Below are 15,351 nucleotides of genomic sequence, written 5' to 3' on the forward strand. Positions count from 1 at the left end.
TCACCCTAAGACCTTGTCAGTCCCCAGAGGGTGAATGACGCACACCTAGGTGTAATCACTCACCTGATTCATGTGTGATCACTGAATGTTAGGAATGGCTCTTGCCTTGCCTCTGTAGGACACATTTCGGAAGGAGCCTTGACTTTGAGAAGCACTAACAGAGAATCAATAAGTTGCACACAGCTCTACAGTGAAATGAGATTTTGCCTCTTTTAAACAGTCAAATTTGCAGTTAAGTTGCACTTGATTGGACAAAATTGCAAGGTCACGCAGAATTCACAGGGCTGAATTTGCATTGAAATCCTAGAGTGACTGAATAATCAGTGTCAGTTACAGGTTAGTTAGTTACAGGTGCTGGTATTCGTCATGTATCCCCCTGTTCCCAGTCGGCATGCTAAGCTAAGCTAAGCTAACTAGCTGCTGGCTCCAGCCACGTATTCACTACACAAATATTAGAGTGGTATAGATCGTCTCATCTAACTCTTGGCAAGAAAGCAAATATGTGTCCTTCCCAAAACGCTGAACGAATCCTTTAATGATGAATAATCATGATTAATGTCTGGCCCTTCTTGTTTAGCTTATGAAACACTGCAGGCAAGAAAGAAATGAAACCTGGTGCTTTCGTGTCAGGAGTAACACACCCTATGTCTGTGAAAATCAAGTTGGTACAATGACAACTATTTAAATGCAAACTACATGTGGCACTAAATCATGCAAATTTAACAAGAGAATCACTGAAGCAAAGTGTGACTAGAACATAGGAGTGAGATAGTTGGGTGTACTGTAAAGAGAAGAGGATATGGATAGTTTAAAAGGTGCACCATGGTGCTGAGTTTCAGTTTGCCAGAGCTCTATTGAAGGTCACATAGTGGAGCAAGGCTATTGAAGGAGCCTTTACTGTAAATAGCCGGCTGGGCCACCTGTCAATCGCAGCAGCGGCTCACACCGAGAGAGGCGGTGTCATCACTTTTCTGCCTGGCTTGTCCTCTCGCTGCATGACGGCTGCATGTGCAAATATGTTCCCGTGTAAGTGAGCATGTGTGCAGTTTCTGAGTTTGATTTAAACTTGCCTCATTTCACACAACCTGCAACACCACTGTGTCAAACTCCCCCTCCTGTGTCTCTCACTGGTCTTCCTAATGAAATCCCTGTGATAAAAACATTCTGTGCCTCACATGTGAAGCATTTCTTTGCCGTGTCAGTTGCTGCACATGTGCACGTCGCCATCATCTCCATTTCCGTCTATTTACATCCATTCCATACATCATCCTGACATGTTCTCCTCTGCTTTGAGACTGGCAAGCAGATACTACCAGCACTGTTGAGACTGTGTCTGGGAGGTGTTGGTTTAACCTCATGGTTACTTTATAAGCCACTGTTAAAGGGTGCATTATTACTAATACTACTGTTTGTAATCATTTCTATTATTTTTTACCTCCAATGACCCCTTATTAAAATGTTCAGTAGAGTTGAGTGCACATGCAGTCCTGAGTTTCAGCCAGGTTTCATAATAGATTCAATTAAAGAGGAGAATGTATTGGTGCGCCTAATTACAACTCCAACGACTTTATTGGGCAGAGTAAACCGCAAAAGTCAGAGGTGTGGGAGCTGGTGAATACCATCGGTTCTTCCTCATGTGTCTCATTTAAAACTTCTCAAAGGTGCACTAATTGAGAAAAATCCTGTACCACCTACTTTGGTATGGAATAAGTTTGGAAATATTTAAAATGAAAAAACTGGGAAACAAAATCTTTAAAGTCTGGAATAAATGGATTGAATTTATAACCTCATTCTGAGCAGACTTTGTACAACTCCATTAATGTTTCATCTTCCTTTCCCCTCCTTGATAGGAATGGTAGAAATATACTCCCTTAGTACTAATGTAATGCTTTTTTTTAAGTAGGGGGAAAAAAATACAACTTTTCTGTCATTTATTTTAATTCTGCATTATTTTATTTTATTTCATATTATTTTATTAAAGTATTATATGCAGGCAAATATTATTGTAAGCATCCTTTCTGTATCTTTTTGTTTTATAAGACCAATATTTTTATTTTGTTTGTTTATTTATTTTTTAAATGATGCAGGTGCGATTCGGGAAAAAGACTGTTGATTCATTCGAAGGTCATCAAATAAAGCTGCTTTATGAGTGAACGGTCAACCAAACAAATCAGTATTTGACGACCAATCAGCTGTCTTTCTCCAGAATTGCATACTGCACCTTTAACTGTAAAATCATGTATTTTAATTTAATTTATTTAGTCTTTATTGGATCATTTCTTTTCTGGGGGATTCACAGGCCTGTTGAATTCACATGCAAGTAGGTAAAAAAAACAACATAATTAATAAATGAATAAATAAAACAAAAATAATGACAAGAGTAATAAATAATAGACATCATTGTATTATGTACCCACACCTTTATATAAAGTGTAGCACTATGTCAATTAAAACTTGCTCTGAAATTATTTAAAGTCAGTAATTAAATGTCTCCCTATGTTTTTTGACCTCCCCTCTCCCCTCCCTCCTGCAGTCTAACACCCCCCTCCTGTCTGCCCTAAGCACACACCCACCTCTCTAATACACTGGGTTAAGGGCATCAGGAGCATTCTTCCCGGACATGTGCCCCTGTCACTCATACACAGACAGGCACACAACCACACCACACACCCAGTTGTGTTTCCACTGTGTCCTCTGTGTTCCCAGCACAAGGCTGGCACTCTGCTCTGTTGGTCTTGTGAACGCAGCCCTCCTCCGCCCATCTGTCTCTGCAGCTTGGAGCAAAGACTTGAACAATATCACTGAATCACCTGCAGCTCTGTGACGTTTTCTGTGGATTTAATTTTTTTCAAGTGTTAAAAACCCACTGATTGTTTTTGTTTTTGGTGGAAGAAACAGAGCAGAGACAATCATCCAGTGTGGATTTGTAGTTTAGAAGAGGTCCTCTGTGTGGCTGTGTAAGTCTTCCAAAATGGCGCCCGTGAAAGGCTGGATGGTGGGGCTCCTGCTGGTCCTCCTGTGCCCGTCCCAGGTCCCGCTCCCTGGACTGGTGAGTGCCCAGGATGTGGCTGAAGCAGAGGAAGGCCTCCATGCCAGAGATGTTGAAGAGGTTGTGGCTGAGGAGGGTGAAACCGCTGAGGGTGATGATGACGCAGGTGAGGAAGTAGAACAGGTAGAAGAGGATGATGAAGGAGAAGCTGATGAACAAGAGGAAGAGGAGGGTGAGGAGAAGGAGGAAGAAGAGGATGCTGAGGAGGAAGAAGAGGATGCTGAGGAGGAGGAGGCTGCCGATGAGGAAGAGGAGGATGATGATGAGGGAGAGGAAGATGATGATGATGAGGAGAAGGAGGAAGCGGAGGCTGATGAGGCAGCAGCTGAGGATGATGATGATGATGATGAGGAGGAGGAGGAGGAGGAGGAGGAAGAGGCTGCTGAGGAGGAAGACGAGGAGGAGGAGGCTGCTGAGGAGGAGGAGGCTGCCGATGAGGAAGAGGATGATGATGAGGAGGAGGAGGAAGAGGAGGCTGGTGAGGCAGCAGCTGAGGATGATGACGATGAGGAGGAGGAGGAGGAGGAGGGAGAGGCTGCAGATGAGGAAGAGGACGATGATGATGATGATGAGGAGGAGGAGGAGGAGGGGGAGGCTGCAGATGAGGAAGAGGATGATGATGATGATGAGGAGGATGAGGCAGCAGAAGAGGAGGAAGAGGAGGCTTCTGAGGAGGATGACGAGGCAGCTGAAGGAGAGGAGGTAGCTGAGGAGGAGGAGGACGGTGATGATGAAGAGGAGAATGATGATGAGGATGGCGATGACTCTGAGGAAGAGGATGCAGCTGAGGCAGAGGAGGATGACGGTATACCCACTTTTTTATATGTGATTTTTCTATATATATATGAGTCATTGAAACACCAAACAAAACAGTTACTGAATATAAAGTATAACGGATGTGACTATTTCCTGGGCCCTCTGTGTATGTTCTGACTCCACACTAGCCTCCTGACATTGTCGGGTTTGTTGCAGCCGCTGTGGAAACCCTGTCACACATATCAGTCCTAAAATAGAGCGGCTTATCTGTGAGGTTGCAGGCACCCAGCAGTATCTAAACCATTCGTGCCTTTTGTTGAACCAATGTCGCTATTTTGAGACCCGGAACAGGTACTGTCGTGAAGGGAAGGTTCACATGAAGTAGAAACTGTGACGATATAAAAGTCAAAAGTGTTATTTTTTTGCAGTCTTGACACAAATTCTTTTAGATATATCATTTAAAAGATTGTGACCAAGTTCCACACCAAGCAGGACGTTTTACAGTGTAACAAGAGAGTCTACAGCCATGCTAGCGGCTCTGTGAGGCTGTAGCCAACAGCTAAATGCTCGGTAGCAGCATGCCCAGTCCCTTTACTAGCCCAGTGTGGCTACATATTTTGACAAATGAAGGCCTGTCTCAATTAGAGGCCTGGTCTGGTTGCCAAGAAGTTTTTCGGATGTATAACACCAGGCTGTTGGCTACCTCAAATTGACCTTTCCATAAGCCCCGCCCCTTTACGATGGCCCAGCAAGCTGTCGCAGTAAGCATGGAGTCCACACTGTAACTGTAACTGCACACCCTGAAGAAATATTATCATATTTTTGGAAAAATGAAAGAGTGATTCCAGAGAGAAGCAGACAGAGGGGTCTACAGTCTGTGTTTGAAGGATATATCCAGGATGTCAAAATGACTCAGCAGCAACAACAGGTTAAAAAGACAAAGATAGTTAGAAGCTAAAGCCGAACTATAGGCTACAGATCACAGTGTCAAAGTGAACCACCACATCACTGCTGATCGCCACAGAAGACAATGAATATAAAGGGAAACTCTGCTGATATTGAACCAGCTGTGTGGCATCGCAGTGTGTGCAGATAAACGGTATCTGGCTTTGCAAACTCCTGGACCTCAGCCGCTGGACGAATAGGGATCTCCAGGGGAAGTCAAACAACGTTCATCTGTGCACACTGCAATGACACACAGCTGGCTGAATATGAGCAAAGTTTCCCTGCTTCCCTTCACTGGTTCCTGTACAGCAGGGTCGGTCTTTCTTCACTGTTATAATCATTAAAAAGCAAAAGCAGCATGTGTATACATTCAGTAGGCTATATCTTCAGTAGCTAGCTAGCTAACCCTACACTTTTCAGGGTTTGATTTTGGTTTTGGAACAGGGAAGAAACGTATATCTTTTTATAACCTCTCCAGGTAACGAGTATCATTAATACACGACATGCCCCAGGCACAACATTTAGCTCCAAATCCACAACACCAGCCTGAAAATGAAGGAAATCTGAAACGACTGCATTAGAGTCAATGGAGCACAGCTGTGTTGTTGTCAGACCCTGGTCTTATTATTGGCCAGTCTGTGGGATATTTTGGCTTTATTTTTGTAGAGTGGAAATGCGTTGTCCTTCTTTACATACAGTCATATTCAGTGTGTTGGTTTTGTGTGTTTGCATGCTATTATTTGCTAATTAGCGCTAAATGCAAAGTTTAGCTGAGGCTGTCTCTAGTTTTGCTGGGATGTAGTCATAAACCAAAGTGATCAAGGTGATTAAGATTCATCCTCTGAGGACCATGAATGTCTAAATAAACCATCCCATAGTGGTTGTGATATTTCAGTCTTGACCAAAGTGGTGGACAAAATATTCAATGGTGGCATTGTTTCTAAATACGCAGTGATACTGATATATCTGCATCAAACTGATATTGGCAGGCTGATGTATCGGTCCAGCTCTAGAAGCCTCACTTGTTGTTAACTCTGTTAACTTTATAGATGAGCTTGAAGATGAGGACACAGCAAATGAGACAACTGAAGAGGAGCCTGCTGACGACATCCTGGAATACCGCTCTGGCTCTTTGTGTAGTGTGTGCTCCATCTGTGAGGTAAAAATTACGAGGACAAGACTCTTGCTGTAATGTGCTTTTCACAAATGGAGACTGATGATAACTGTACCTTGTGCTGACAAACTGTACCTTCCTCTCTTTCAGCACTGCTCTAAAAACTGCGACCAATGCCCCTGTGAAGACGGAGATGAGTCGGAACACTGTGAGATCTGCCAAGTGAGCATCTGTCCAAAAAACTGTCAATAATTTCAACATTTCAGTGAGTCTCCTCATTTTAACCCTTTTCAAAAAATGTCTTCCAGGAATGCTCATCCTGCTACATCTGCCCAATACTGTGTGACACAATTTGCACACCAGGTAAATGTTGGTGGCAATTAAGTATATTGTGCATGCACTGTTGTGTTGTTTTTCCTTTGTTTGTCAACTTTTGGTTAAATTTTGTATGCATTGCTTTTTTCCAGGTGGCCTTGTTGATGAGCTCAGTGGCTCTCTCTTTCAGTAAGACCTCTCACAACACTTCGATATTTACTTGTTTTCTTCTACAGTATTATTATTAAATTATACCACAGAAGGTAAGGATATATTGGGAAATGCTCTATAGGTTAGTGTTGGGTTTGCTCATGCCCTGACCTTTGTTTTGCAGGACTGTGGCTTCTTTTCTCTGAGCAACCCGGAGACTGCGCCCTTTAACACCACCCTGTGGTAGCATGAGGTACTGCGCCCAGGATTGGAGCTGTCCGGCTGTTCATACCTCTCCAGCAACATGAGGATTCCCACAAGAGCTTGTCATGAGTCTGACAGCTGACTGAAAAACAAAAACACATTTAGGTTTTAGCACATGTTTAGGTATGATTTTAATTTGTAATGAGAGCTGAAAAACAATTATAGAGTCTTTTATTTATTGAAAACAGCCTAGCTGAGGCTATTACATAATTTCTAAGGACTGTTTTTTTTTTGCAGGATCATTTTTGTAAAACAGTTTTTGTTGAGCTATAATTTTAGTAGGTCTATCTTGTTGGAGGGAATTTGTAGAAATGCACTGGAAAATCTGCTGCTCGTGCAAGAGCGTAACTTTGGTCTGAGAAGTGTTTGGTGGGAAGGCTGTAGGGTTCCTCTCCTTGGAAAAAATCAGCGATTTGCATCTCATTTTCGACATTTCTACATATATTTTAGGACTTCAAAATCTGGGAAATAATTATGTTGGTGTTATCATGCTAAAATCTGCCAGAATAGTGCTAAGTATATATGGCATTTTTTGAGTATATCAGAGCCAAATCAGAAGCCTAATACACACTTTCAGTCAGAATCTGACAGCTGGCCAAACAGTAGCATATTAAGCAAGATTTATGTTGTTAGAAAATAACGTGTTTTTTTTGGGATGGTATCACTTATTCTTTTTTTACAGCAAAATTTCACACATGTCAATTCAAAAACAGCTTCTACAATGCTCCCACTTCTCATCTGGTAATACATTTCTCCTTATCTGTAAAATTTGGTTCAATGTAGGCGGCATGTACATCACATGCACAGGTTATACCTGTCTCAAATTTGCTTCTAATTAGCTGTTTTTGCTATGTTTACTTTTAGTTTTCTATGACTTTGAAGGTATTTCTACGATTACTTTTGTGCATACGCTCGTGACGACGGCTCAGTTCTAAAACTGCAGTTGATGTCAAATAAAAAAAAATGTCAGTAACTTAAAATACAGCATATTTAACTCACAAATGTGCCTGTAAAATTAGGTATTTTGCTTTAGCCTTTGTGATATACATGTTGTAAATTCTAAATGGTGAATGATAATGAATTGGGTTTAGACAAAAGTTGTTCGGTGACTTTTAGTTTAGAGTATGAATACATTTTAGTGTAGAAAGAGCATAACAAGTGCAGTAAGCTACATGTATTGCTGTTTCTGGAATAAATAACATCTGTTCACCCTTTCACTGATTTTTCTTTTATTTTAGATTTAGATGTAAAATTTTGGGCTTTTTTGCTTCCATAACATGACTTCTTTCAGACTAGTGGATAAAAAAACGTCAAAAACACACACATTACTGTGTTCACTCTCGGTCAAATTTCTGTTCTGGAAAAAGCACCAAAAGCACATAGTTTATTAGATGATGCCTCATTTGCAACAGACTTGCAACACACACAAAAAAAACTGCTATACGTGATCAATTGTGGAAGTTTCATTGTGATATGTATTAGTTAAAAATTTTACCCTTTTTTTGGGCCTTAAAATGTATGGAATTTACTATATATATTTACAGGTGGCATGGTGGTGCAGTGGTTAGCATTGACACCTCAAAGCAAGAAGGTTCCTGGTTCAACCCCAGGGTGGGGAAGATTACATGTTCTCCCTGTGTCAGCATGGGTTTTCTCTGGGTACTCCAGCTTCCTCCCACAGTCCAAAGACATGCAGGTTAATTGGTGACTCTAAATTGGCCGTAGGTGTGAATGTGTGTCTGTCTCTATATGTTAGCATTGCAATAATCTGTCCAGGTGTGCCCCACCTCACACAAACCAAATTCTTTCCTATCTATATTCTGAAGGTTTTTACAGAGGGTTTTATTCAAATATTATTCAGAGCCTGATTTATATAACATTTATTTTCTAAAAACATGGTGAAAATGTTTGTTTTTTAATAGCAATGGGCAACATTTCTTGATTCATGGAGTAATAAAAACAGATATCCAAAAATACATCTGTCTTTGACTCAAAGTAAAACAAGGATGGTGAACCTGGCTTCATCAAAAGTTCAGATTTTTGTTCTGAAAATGTTTGCAAATCAGTGCATGATTATTGTGTCATTTGTTTATGTTAGAAAATATCCACACACAAGTGCCACTTGACACAAGATTTGTGACCACCACACCTTGATGGAAAGTGATGTCAAATCTCCAGCCAATCACATGCTGATTAATAAACGAGCTCCAGCTGCAGAGCACATGAAGCAAAGTGTGTGTGAGTGAACTCTCTGTGGCTCACTGGTACAGCGTGTCCTGCTGGGAGGTTTTCTGGTGAGTTTCTGTCCTGTGTCAAGATAAAACAAACTTGTTCTTCAGTGACTTGGTAAAAAAAAGGAGGAAAAATCAATTGAGCGTATCGTGAATCAACACAGACAGAGCCAGAGCTCTGTGCTGCGGAAGTTTTGACCTTTTGAGAGCAAAACATTGATACAGCCTTCTGACTTTTAGGTGTATTCCTTTTTGTTTCAAGGCCCAGCTGCCTCTCATTGGTAACCTTCTGAACTTTTGGAATATTGAAAATAAGACACACCCACAAAAAGGCTAAATACCAGGTCATCTTACTTTCGGTGTTATGGTTCATACTGATCTTGTCATCTACATATCTCTTGTGAATCCACCCATACACTTTGGATTCTTCTTTAACCACTGTCATTCCCTTGTTCCAAGTCACACTCCTTAAAACTCCCTGTACAGCCTGTCTTAGTTGTTTTGGAAAAGGTTTGGAGATGTCTGATAAGTATAAACAGAAAAAAAAGGCCGGCAGTCATGAGGTGTGGTGATGAGCGTGACAACGTGGTGAAGGGCAGGAAACTTGTTGTGTAGGTTCATTGGGGGCAGTTGTGTGTGTGTGTGTGTGTGTGTGTTTGTGTGTGCATAAACACACGGGCAATTACCATAAACACTGCCAAGTAAAAAAAAAAAAGATTTGACCCTGTCCAGGAAAAGTGATTGTCCTAAGTGTCAATGTTTTCATGGTAAACCTGCATCTGTCAGAAGATATAGTCAATAGAGACTTGAAGTCCTTCCCCTTCTGGAGATCACCATTGGACAATATTACGAAAAAAATGAATTTGCGGTTTGAACTGTCCCATATCTTACATGATTTTCAATTTATTAGATAACTTTGCAAGTCAAGAAAGTTGCAGTTTGTTATAGATTTGTCGTAGTACCATAGAATTTTGTGTAAAACCACTCAGTGAACAACATTTTGATCTCTTTGTCAACAATACCAACGAAGCTAACATTACCATGGGCCATGGCACCTTTCACTTTCTCTTACCTGATGTGATACATCAGCGATGCTTGTCTTCTTCAGCTGGGAGATGAAAGAACGAGCAAGACCCGTTGCTCTTGTCAGCACATCCTGGTGCAAAACACACAGGCATTATAGTTTCAGTGAGACAAAAAGTAATGATGTCACTAATGCAACTCTTGGGTGTTTCCACAGTCTAATCGCTCATACTTAAACAGTTTTAGGGCAAACTGACACTTTTTTTGTCTTGCAAAGTTAGCTTTTAAGCTGACAAATGTGTAATCTATGGCACAATTGATCTCATCCCTACTGGTCATGGTTTGACGTTTGCACAAAAGCCTCTGGCAGGCAGCTTTGTATCTTGATGCAAAAGGGGTCGGCGGAAAGTCTGACTAAGAGGGGGTCGGCAGTTAGGTTAAAGCAACAAAAGTACTTGTTTGGGGTCAGAAAAACACTAACAAGTGATTAACGACTCACGTGATTACTGGCTGTTGTGACAAAATAACTCAACATTGACTCTTGGTTTCACACGGGAAACAAACAACTGTCTCGTGGGTCAAAGTTCTGTGTCTCTTTGACCCATCCACCAAAGCAGGCTTTTGTGCTCTTTATACTACGACACCACAACAACGATAAAACTACAACATTAAGATATAACAAGATTCCATAAAGTTAGATCACATGTTTGACTTCATGTTTTCACCATTGACTACCAAATGTGAGTTTTTTGGCCCTACCCTGCTTACTCTGGCATTCTTATCTCTACCCTCACAAATCTCACCCCTCATACCTAAACCTAACCGACCCAGCCAACAAAGGCAACAAGTATGAGCAAATCGCATTACATTCTATGTGGACATAATAAGTTCCTATGGTGGTTTGTCAGGACTGTAATAGGATGCAAGACCACACAATTATCCAGATAAAGTGTACATTAATTGTCTCAGCCCTTCAAAGGATTTCACAAATTGGGCCGCTGAAATTTAATCACATCGCTAATGATACAAATGGCACCAAGCCAGCACACAGAAGGTATCTCGCATTACTGTGGTTGATAGTCAACGTTCCTTCGATGGCTTGTGACACTTGAAGCCTGGCATAATCCAGCGTGCTTTTTAGCTTCTACAGTGTTAGTTTGCACCCGTGAATTACAAGCTTAGTCTAGCTGTATCCTGTGTTTATAAGAAATGCAATGCAGATTGCTGTGCCATGTATTTATCTGGATCACACTTCTGTTCTATTGTTGCTGACAATCACAATAAAGGAAGTGTTGATTACTTCTTCCTTTTAACAAGGTTCAAACTGAAGACTTTAAGCGTATCCCTTGGACGCCAGCAATAATAATCATGTTTATCTTGTCGCCTCACAGCAAGAGGGTTCCTAGTTCGGACCTGGGGTGTGGCAGCCCCTCTGTGCAGAGTCTGCATGTTCTCCCCATGTCAGCGTGGGTTTTCTTCGAGTACTCCGGCTTCCTCCCACAGTCAAAAGACATGCAGGTTAATTGGTGACCCTAAATTGCCCGTAGGTGAGAATGTGAGTGTGAATGGTTGTCTGTCTGGTGACCTGTACAGGGTGTATCCTGCCTCTCCCCCATCTCGCCTGACTACATTTTCTAGCTTTCCAAGTTCACTTTACAGCCCACTGAATATGTACAGTCGCATTTCTCCACTGGCCCTGCCCACGAGTTCCCCCTCACCTCACAGAGGTCCTACGTCCTGTCAACAGTTTTACAGATGTGTCTTTTACAAAGGTGGCCTATGGGGAAAATGCTCTCTAGAAAGGAGAGAAAGGGGATTTTTTTCACTGCAATACCGCTAGTGGCTACAGGGAAAACTGTTCTGCAGCGCTGAGCAGCTTTCCCTCGGGGCCTGTGTGTGGCTAAAGGTTGTAGATTGATTGATGGGCTGATGGCGTGACTTTATTGGTTTAACCTGGGCATGTCATATTTTGTTTTATGTCTTACAGGAAGAAAGCATAATTGGATTTTGATTTTTGGTACAATATGACTAGGGATGAGATCTAAAAGGCATAAAAAAGAATTTGTTTCATCTTGACTTAAAGGCATTACTGATACTGTTTATTGAAATAAGGCTTAAGGCTAATGTTAAATTGTGGTTAACTATTACACCCGTATTTGGAGACAACATTGTGTTTGCTGTGTCATAGAACAGCAGTGACACAGCACCCCCCCCCCCCCCCCCCCCCCCCCCCCCCCCCCCCCCCCCCCACACACACACACACACACACACACATTTTACCAGATCATTGGCTTGCTCTAAACACCTGTATTTTGATTGCAGTGTCCTGTAAGAAGACCTTTAGACGTGTTACGTGCAGTTTAGCTTTAACATTGTACACACAGTGGGGGCCCCTCCCATCAAATGTCCCTCCCACTGTATATGACTGACCAGACGAATACTGGCACACTTTCTCACCTTCTCATCAATGAGGTGCCTGTTTGGACACTGACACATTTTTAGTGTGTCACCTTCACTCAGTTTGTTTTTTTAATCCTTAGGGACTTCAGGCTGGGATATTAAGGTAGGATGATTTGTCAAACTTTTAACACATGATTTTACTCTTCGACACATTTACTCCAGCATTATATAAGATGAGGTTTGCAACCAATCACAAATCACAAATCTCTTGATGCCTGCCTTTCAGCTGCTCCAGCAAGACTTGAGTTTATTTAGTGTCTTAGTGCACTTATATAGGATTCCAGTGCATTGATCAGTGGATATCAGTGTCCAGGCCTGAGGATGATGCAGCAAAAACACAACATTCCTATGGATATTTTTTGACTTATATATACAGTAGGGCTTGATCATGGAAGTATGCTAGCTAGACATCACAGAGGCAGTCTCAAAACGTGGTTACTTCAGACATGAAAAAGATGAAATGAATATTAAAATTCATGCAAATACTTGTGGTTAATAACCGGTTTCCCTTTTTGCTCCTGAAGATGCGTCTCCTCTCCTTTCTGCTGTGCCTGAGTTTGGTGGCTTCGGTAAAATGTGGTGAGTAAACACACAAATTTCTACTAAATTAAAATATTTGTATTAATGCTTTATCCATTTATGCTTCCTGTGGGATCATCTATAATTTGTGAGTTGATTATAAGGCAGGATGTGATTGAACAACCCTTTCCCAAATCCAAAAATGAGGGTGCTAAAAGTCAGATGTGTGATGTCATCAAGTAGAGAGCCCGGAGCTCTCCATAGACAATAAATTGGGAAAGGTGTTCTAGATGACACTGAGAGCACCCAGAGGAATTTCCTGAGTATATGGGTGTATTTTCTGTTTCAGAGCAGAGAACACTTTAATAGACTTAAACCCATTTCGGTTTTAAAAAGAAAGCAAACATTCTGTGGGTCCACAAAATCCGTCTCTCATTCACTGTCTATGGCGCAGCTCCAGACTTTATACTTGAGGGTATCGCAAGCTTGAGACTTTCCTCAGCCATGGAAGTAACATTGGAATTCTGAATTTAGGGCAGTGCAATATTATTTTGTTATATTTAATACCACACATCAAATGTTGGTGGCATTTTTACTGTGTAGCTGCTGAGGTTGTTGTCAGTTTTAACTACAGATGCTGTAGATCAGTGGTTCTCAGACAGTGTGCCGTGGAATTTTGAGATAACCACACATTATTATTGCAACATTCAACTGGGCCTATACGAAAAGTTATGAATGAATTTTTAATTGACTGTATTAGTATGTCGTGCACATCCATTCTCTAATATAGAGGTAAAACTTAGCTAAAAAATCTAATCTAATTTCACAAATCTTCACGGGGAACCAATTTGTCGCCGTTCGTGCGTGGGAATTGTAAATGTGTGACACATCAGAAGCCCTGATTGGCAGCCAGTGTGAGAGATGATAACAGTAAAAGGAGAAAGCTGTGAGTGGGGCAATGGATCGCTTTATCGTACGGAGCAAATTACAACAAAGCGTTGGCAAAAGCTACCTGTCTTCTTTTATCTGGTTTTTATTGTCTTATGTCGTGATAAGAGTGATAACACACACTATAAAAGCTACCATGCACAGATATAAATAAGATCAGATAAGATGAAATAAAACTTAATTGATCCCACACTGTGGAAGTTCACATGTTACAGCAGCTCAAATAGCACAGATAGAAAAGTAAGTTTAGAGGCAATAGAATACTGATAGAATAAAGATAAAATACAAAAAGATATATATTAGAATTAGAGAACTACAAAATATAAAGTACAAAATTTAGACACAAATATACACTTAATACTATTAACACTATATACACCTTCCACCGATGCACATATGGAAAAAAGAATATGTATATATGAATATATGTATGGGTATATATTGACAGCTGTACAGGATAATGTACAGGATAATTGTACACTGGATGTAACACATACATAGTGTGTAGTATTAAAATCAAAAACAATATAATGAATAAATAAGTATTGTGCCTTGAGATTTTGGCTTACATTCTGGTGTGTCTTTGGCACAAAAGTTTGAAAACCACTGCTGTAGATGTTGTACATCAGTGATTCCCAACCCAGGGGTCGGGGTCCCCTCAGAGGATCACAAGATAAAACTGACTGGTCTTCACATGATGACTGGGGTAGAAAAGAAAAAAAAGTTCTGTGTTTTGACTTCTCAAAATCTTTTGTGTGTGTGTGTGTGTGTGTGTGTGTGTGCGCGCGCAATATTTATTTAAAACTACATGCAAGGCAAGTTTATTTGCATAGCACATTTTGGCAACAAGGCAATTCATATTACTTTACATAAAACATCAGATGCATTGAGACAAAGTGCAAAAGATACACATTATAAAATGACATTTAAATACATTACATGCTTGAAAGGTTGGAAACCACGGGTTAAATATTTAGCAATGCATTGTATTTCATAATCTGTTTTGCAGTTGTATAGACCCTTTTAAGGTCGATGGCGCAATAGGAGTCTTAAAATGTTGTCTTGTTATGTTATGTTGGGAGGTAACAAGAGGAATACTGGATTTCTTTGTAATGCTAACTATTTAGCGCTTCAGCTAACATTAGCTTTGATTGCCAAACAAACCAACATAATACTCACTCTGAGTTTCCACGTCCAGGTTCGACTTGAAAGGTACCCTGGGTGCATTGGTTGTTGACACTCTGGGATGCCGTGTCAAGTAATTCCTGTTACATGCATCGTCTTCTTTCATCGGCATGATACACGGCTGGCCACCATTATAATCTACTGGCGCTCGGCGGTGTCAGGGGGGAACGCACTTCTGTTTTCACAGGAAATTTAACATTTACATAGTCTTTTTCAAAATAAACGCACTATGTCAGTAGTTGAATTGATGTTTTTTTCTTCCAACAACTAACATGTAGTTGGGTTTAGGCAACAAAGAACAGGGTTTGGCTTTATAATCTTATGGGGGATGCAAACACCCCTCTCCTGGGTGAAAGTAGGTGTTTGTTGGACCCATCCACCACCTTCGCCGC

General features: G+C 41.0%; 2 protein-coding genes across 4 annotated transcripts in view; both read left to right on the forward strand.

Annotated features, from left to right (window-relative positions):
* The first annotated feature begins 2,619 nt into the window (after window positions 1-2,619).
* LOC117246779 (uncharacterized) lies at window positions 2,620-7,810 on the forward strand. The gene is made up of 6 exons (XM_078163203.1): window positions 2,620-3,854; window positions 5,800-5,909; window positions 6,015-6,086; window positions 6,173-6,227; window positions 6,332-6,368; window positions 6,514-7,810. The coding sequence occupies exons 1-6, from the start codon at window positions 2,972-2,974 to the stop codon at window positions 6,533-6,535; spliced, it is 1,179 nt and encodes a 392-aa protein (XP_078019329.1). The 5' UTR covers window positions 2,620-2,971; the 3' UTR covers window positions 6,536-7,810.
* Window positions 7,811-8,804: 994 nt separating this feature from the next.
* The window catches only part of LOC117246865 (uncharacterized), a 30,960-nt gene continuing 24,413 nt past the window's right edge, over window positions 8,805-15,351 (forward strand). The window contains exons 1-3 of one of the 3 annotated variants that reach the window (XM_033610871.2): window positions 8,805-8,887; window positions 12,388-12,410; window positions 12,832-12,886. In XM_033610871.2, the coding sequence (XP_033466762.1) occupies window positions 12,832-12,886 (55 nt within the window). In that variant the 5' untranslated portion in view covers window positions 8,805-8,887; window positions 12,388-12,410. Of the gene's footprint in view, window positions 8,888-12,290; window positions 12,411-12,831; window positions 12,887-15,351 lie in introns of those variants that run through there. The other 2 variants (XM_033610872.2, XM_078163202.1) reach the window with 2 other exon arrangements.

This window comes from Epinephelus lanceolatus, chromosome 21 (assembly GCF_041903045.1).
Source record: "Epinephelus lanceolatus isolate andai-2023 chromosome 21, ASM4190304v1, whole genome shotgun sequence".
Classification (NCBI taxonomy): Eukaryota; Metazoa; Chordata; class Actinopteri; order Perciformes; family Serranidae; genus Epinephelus; species Epinephelus lanceolatus.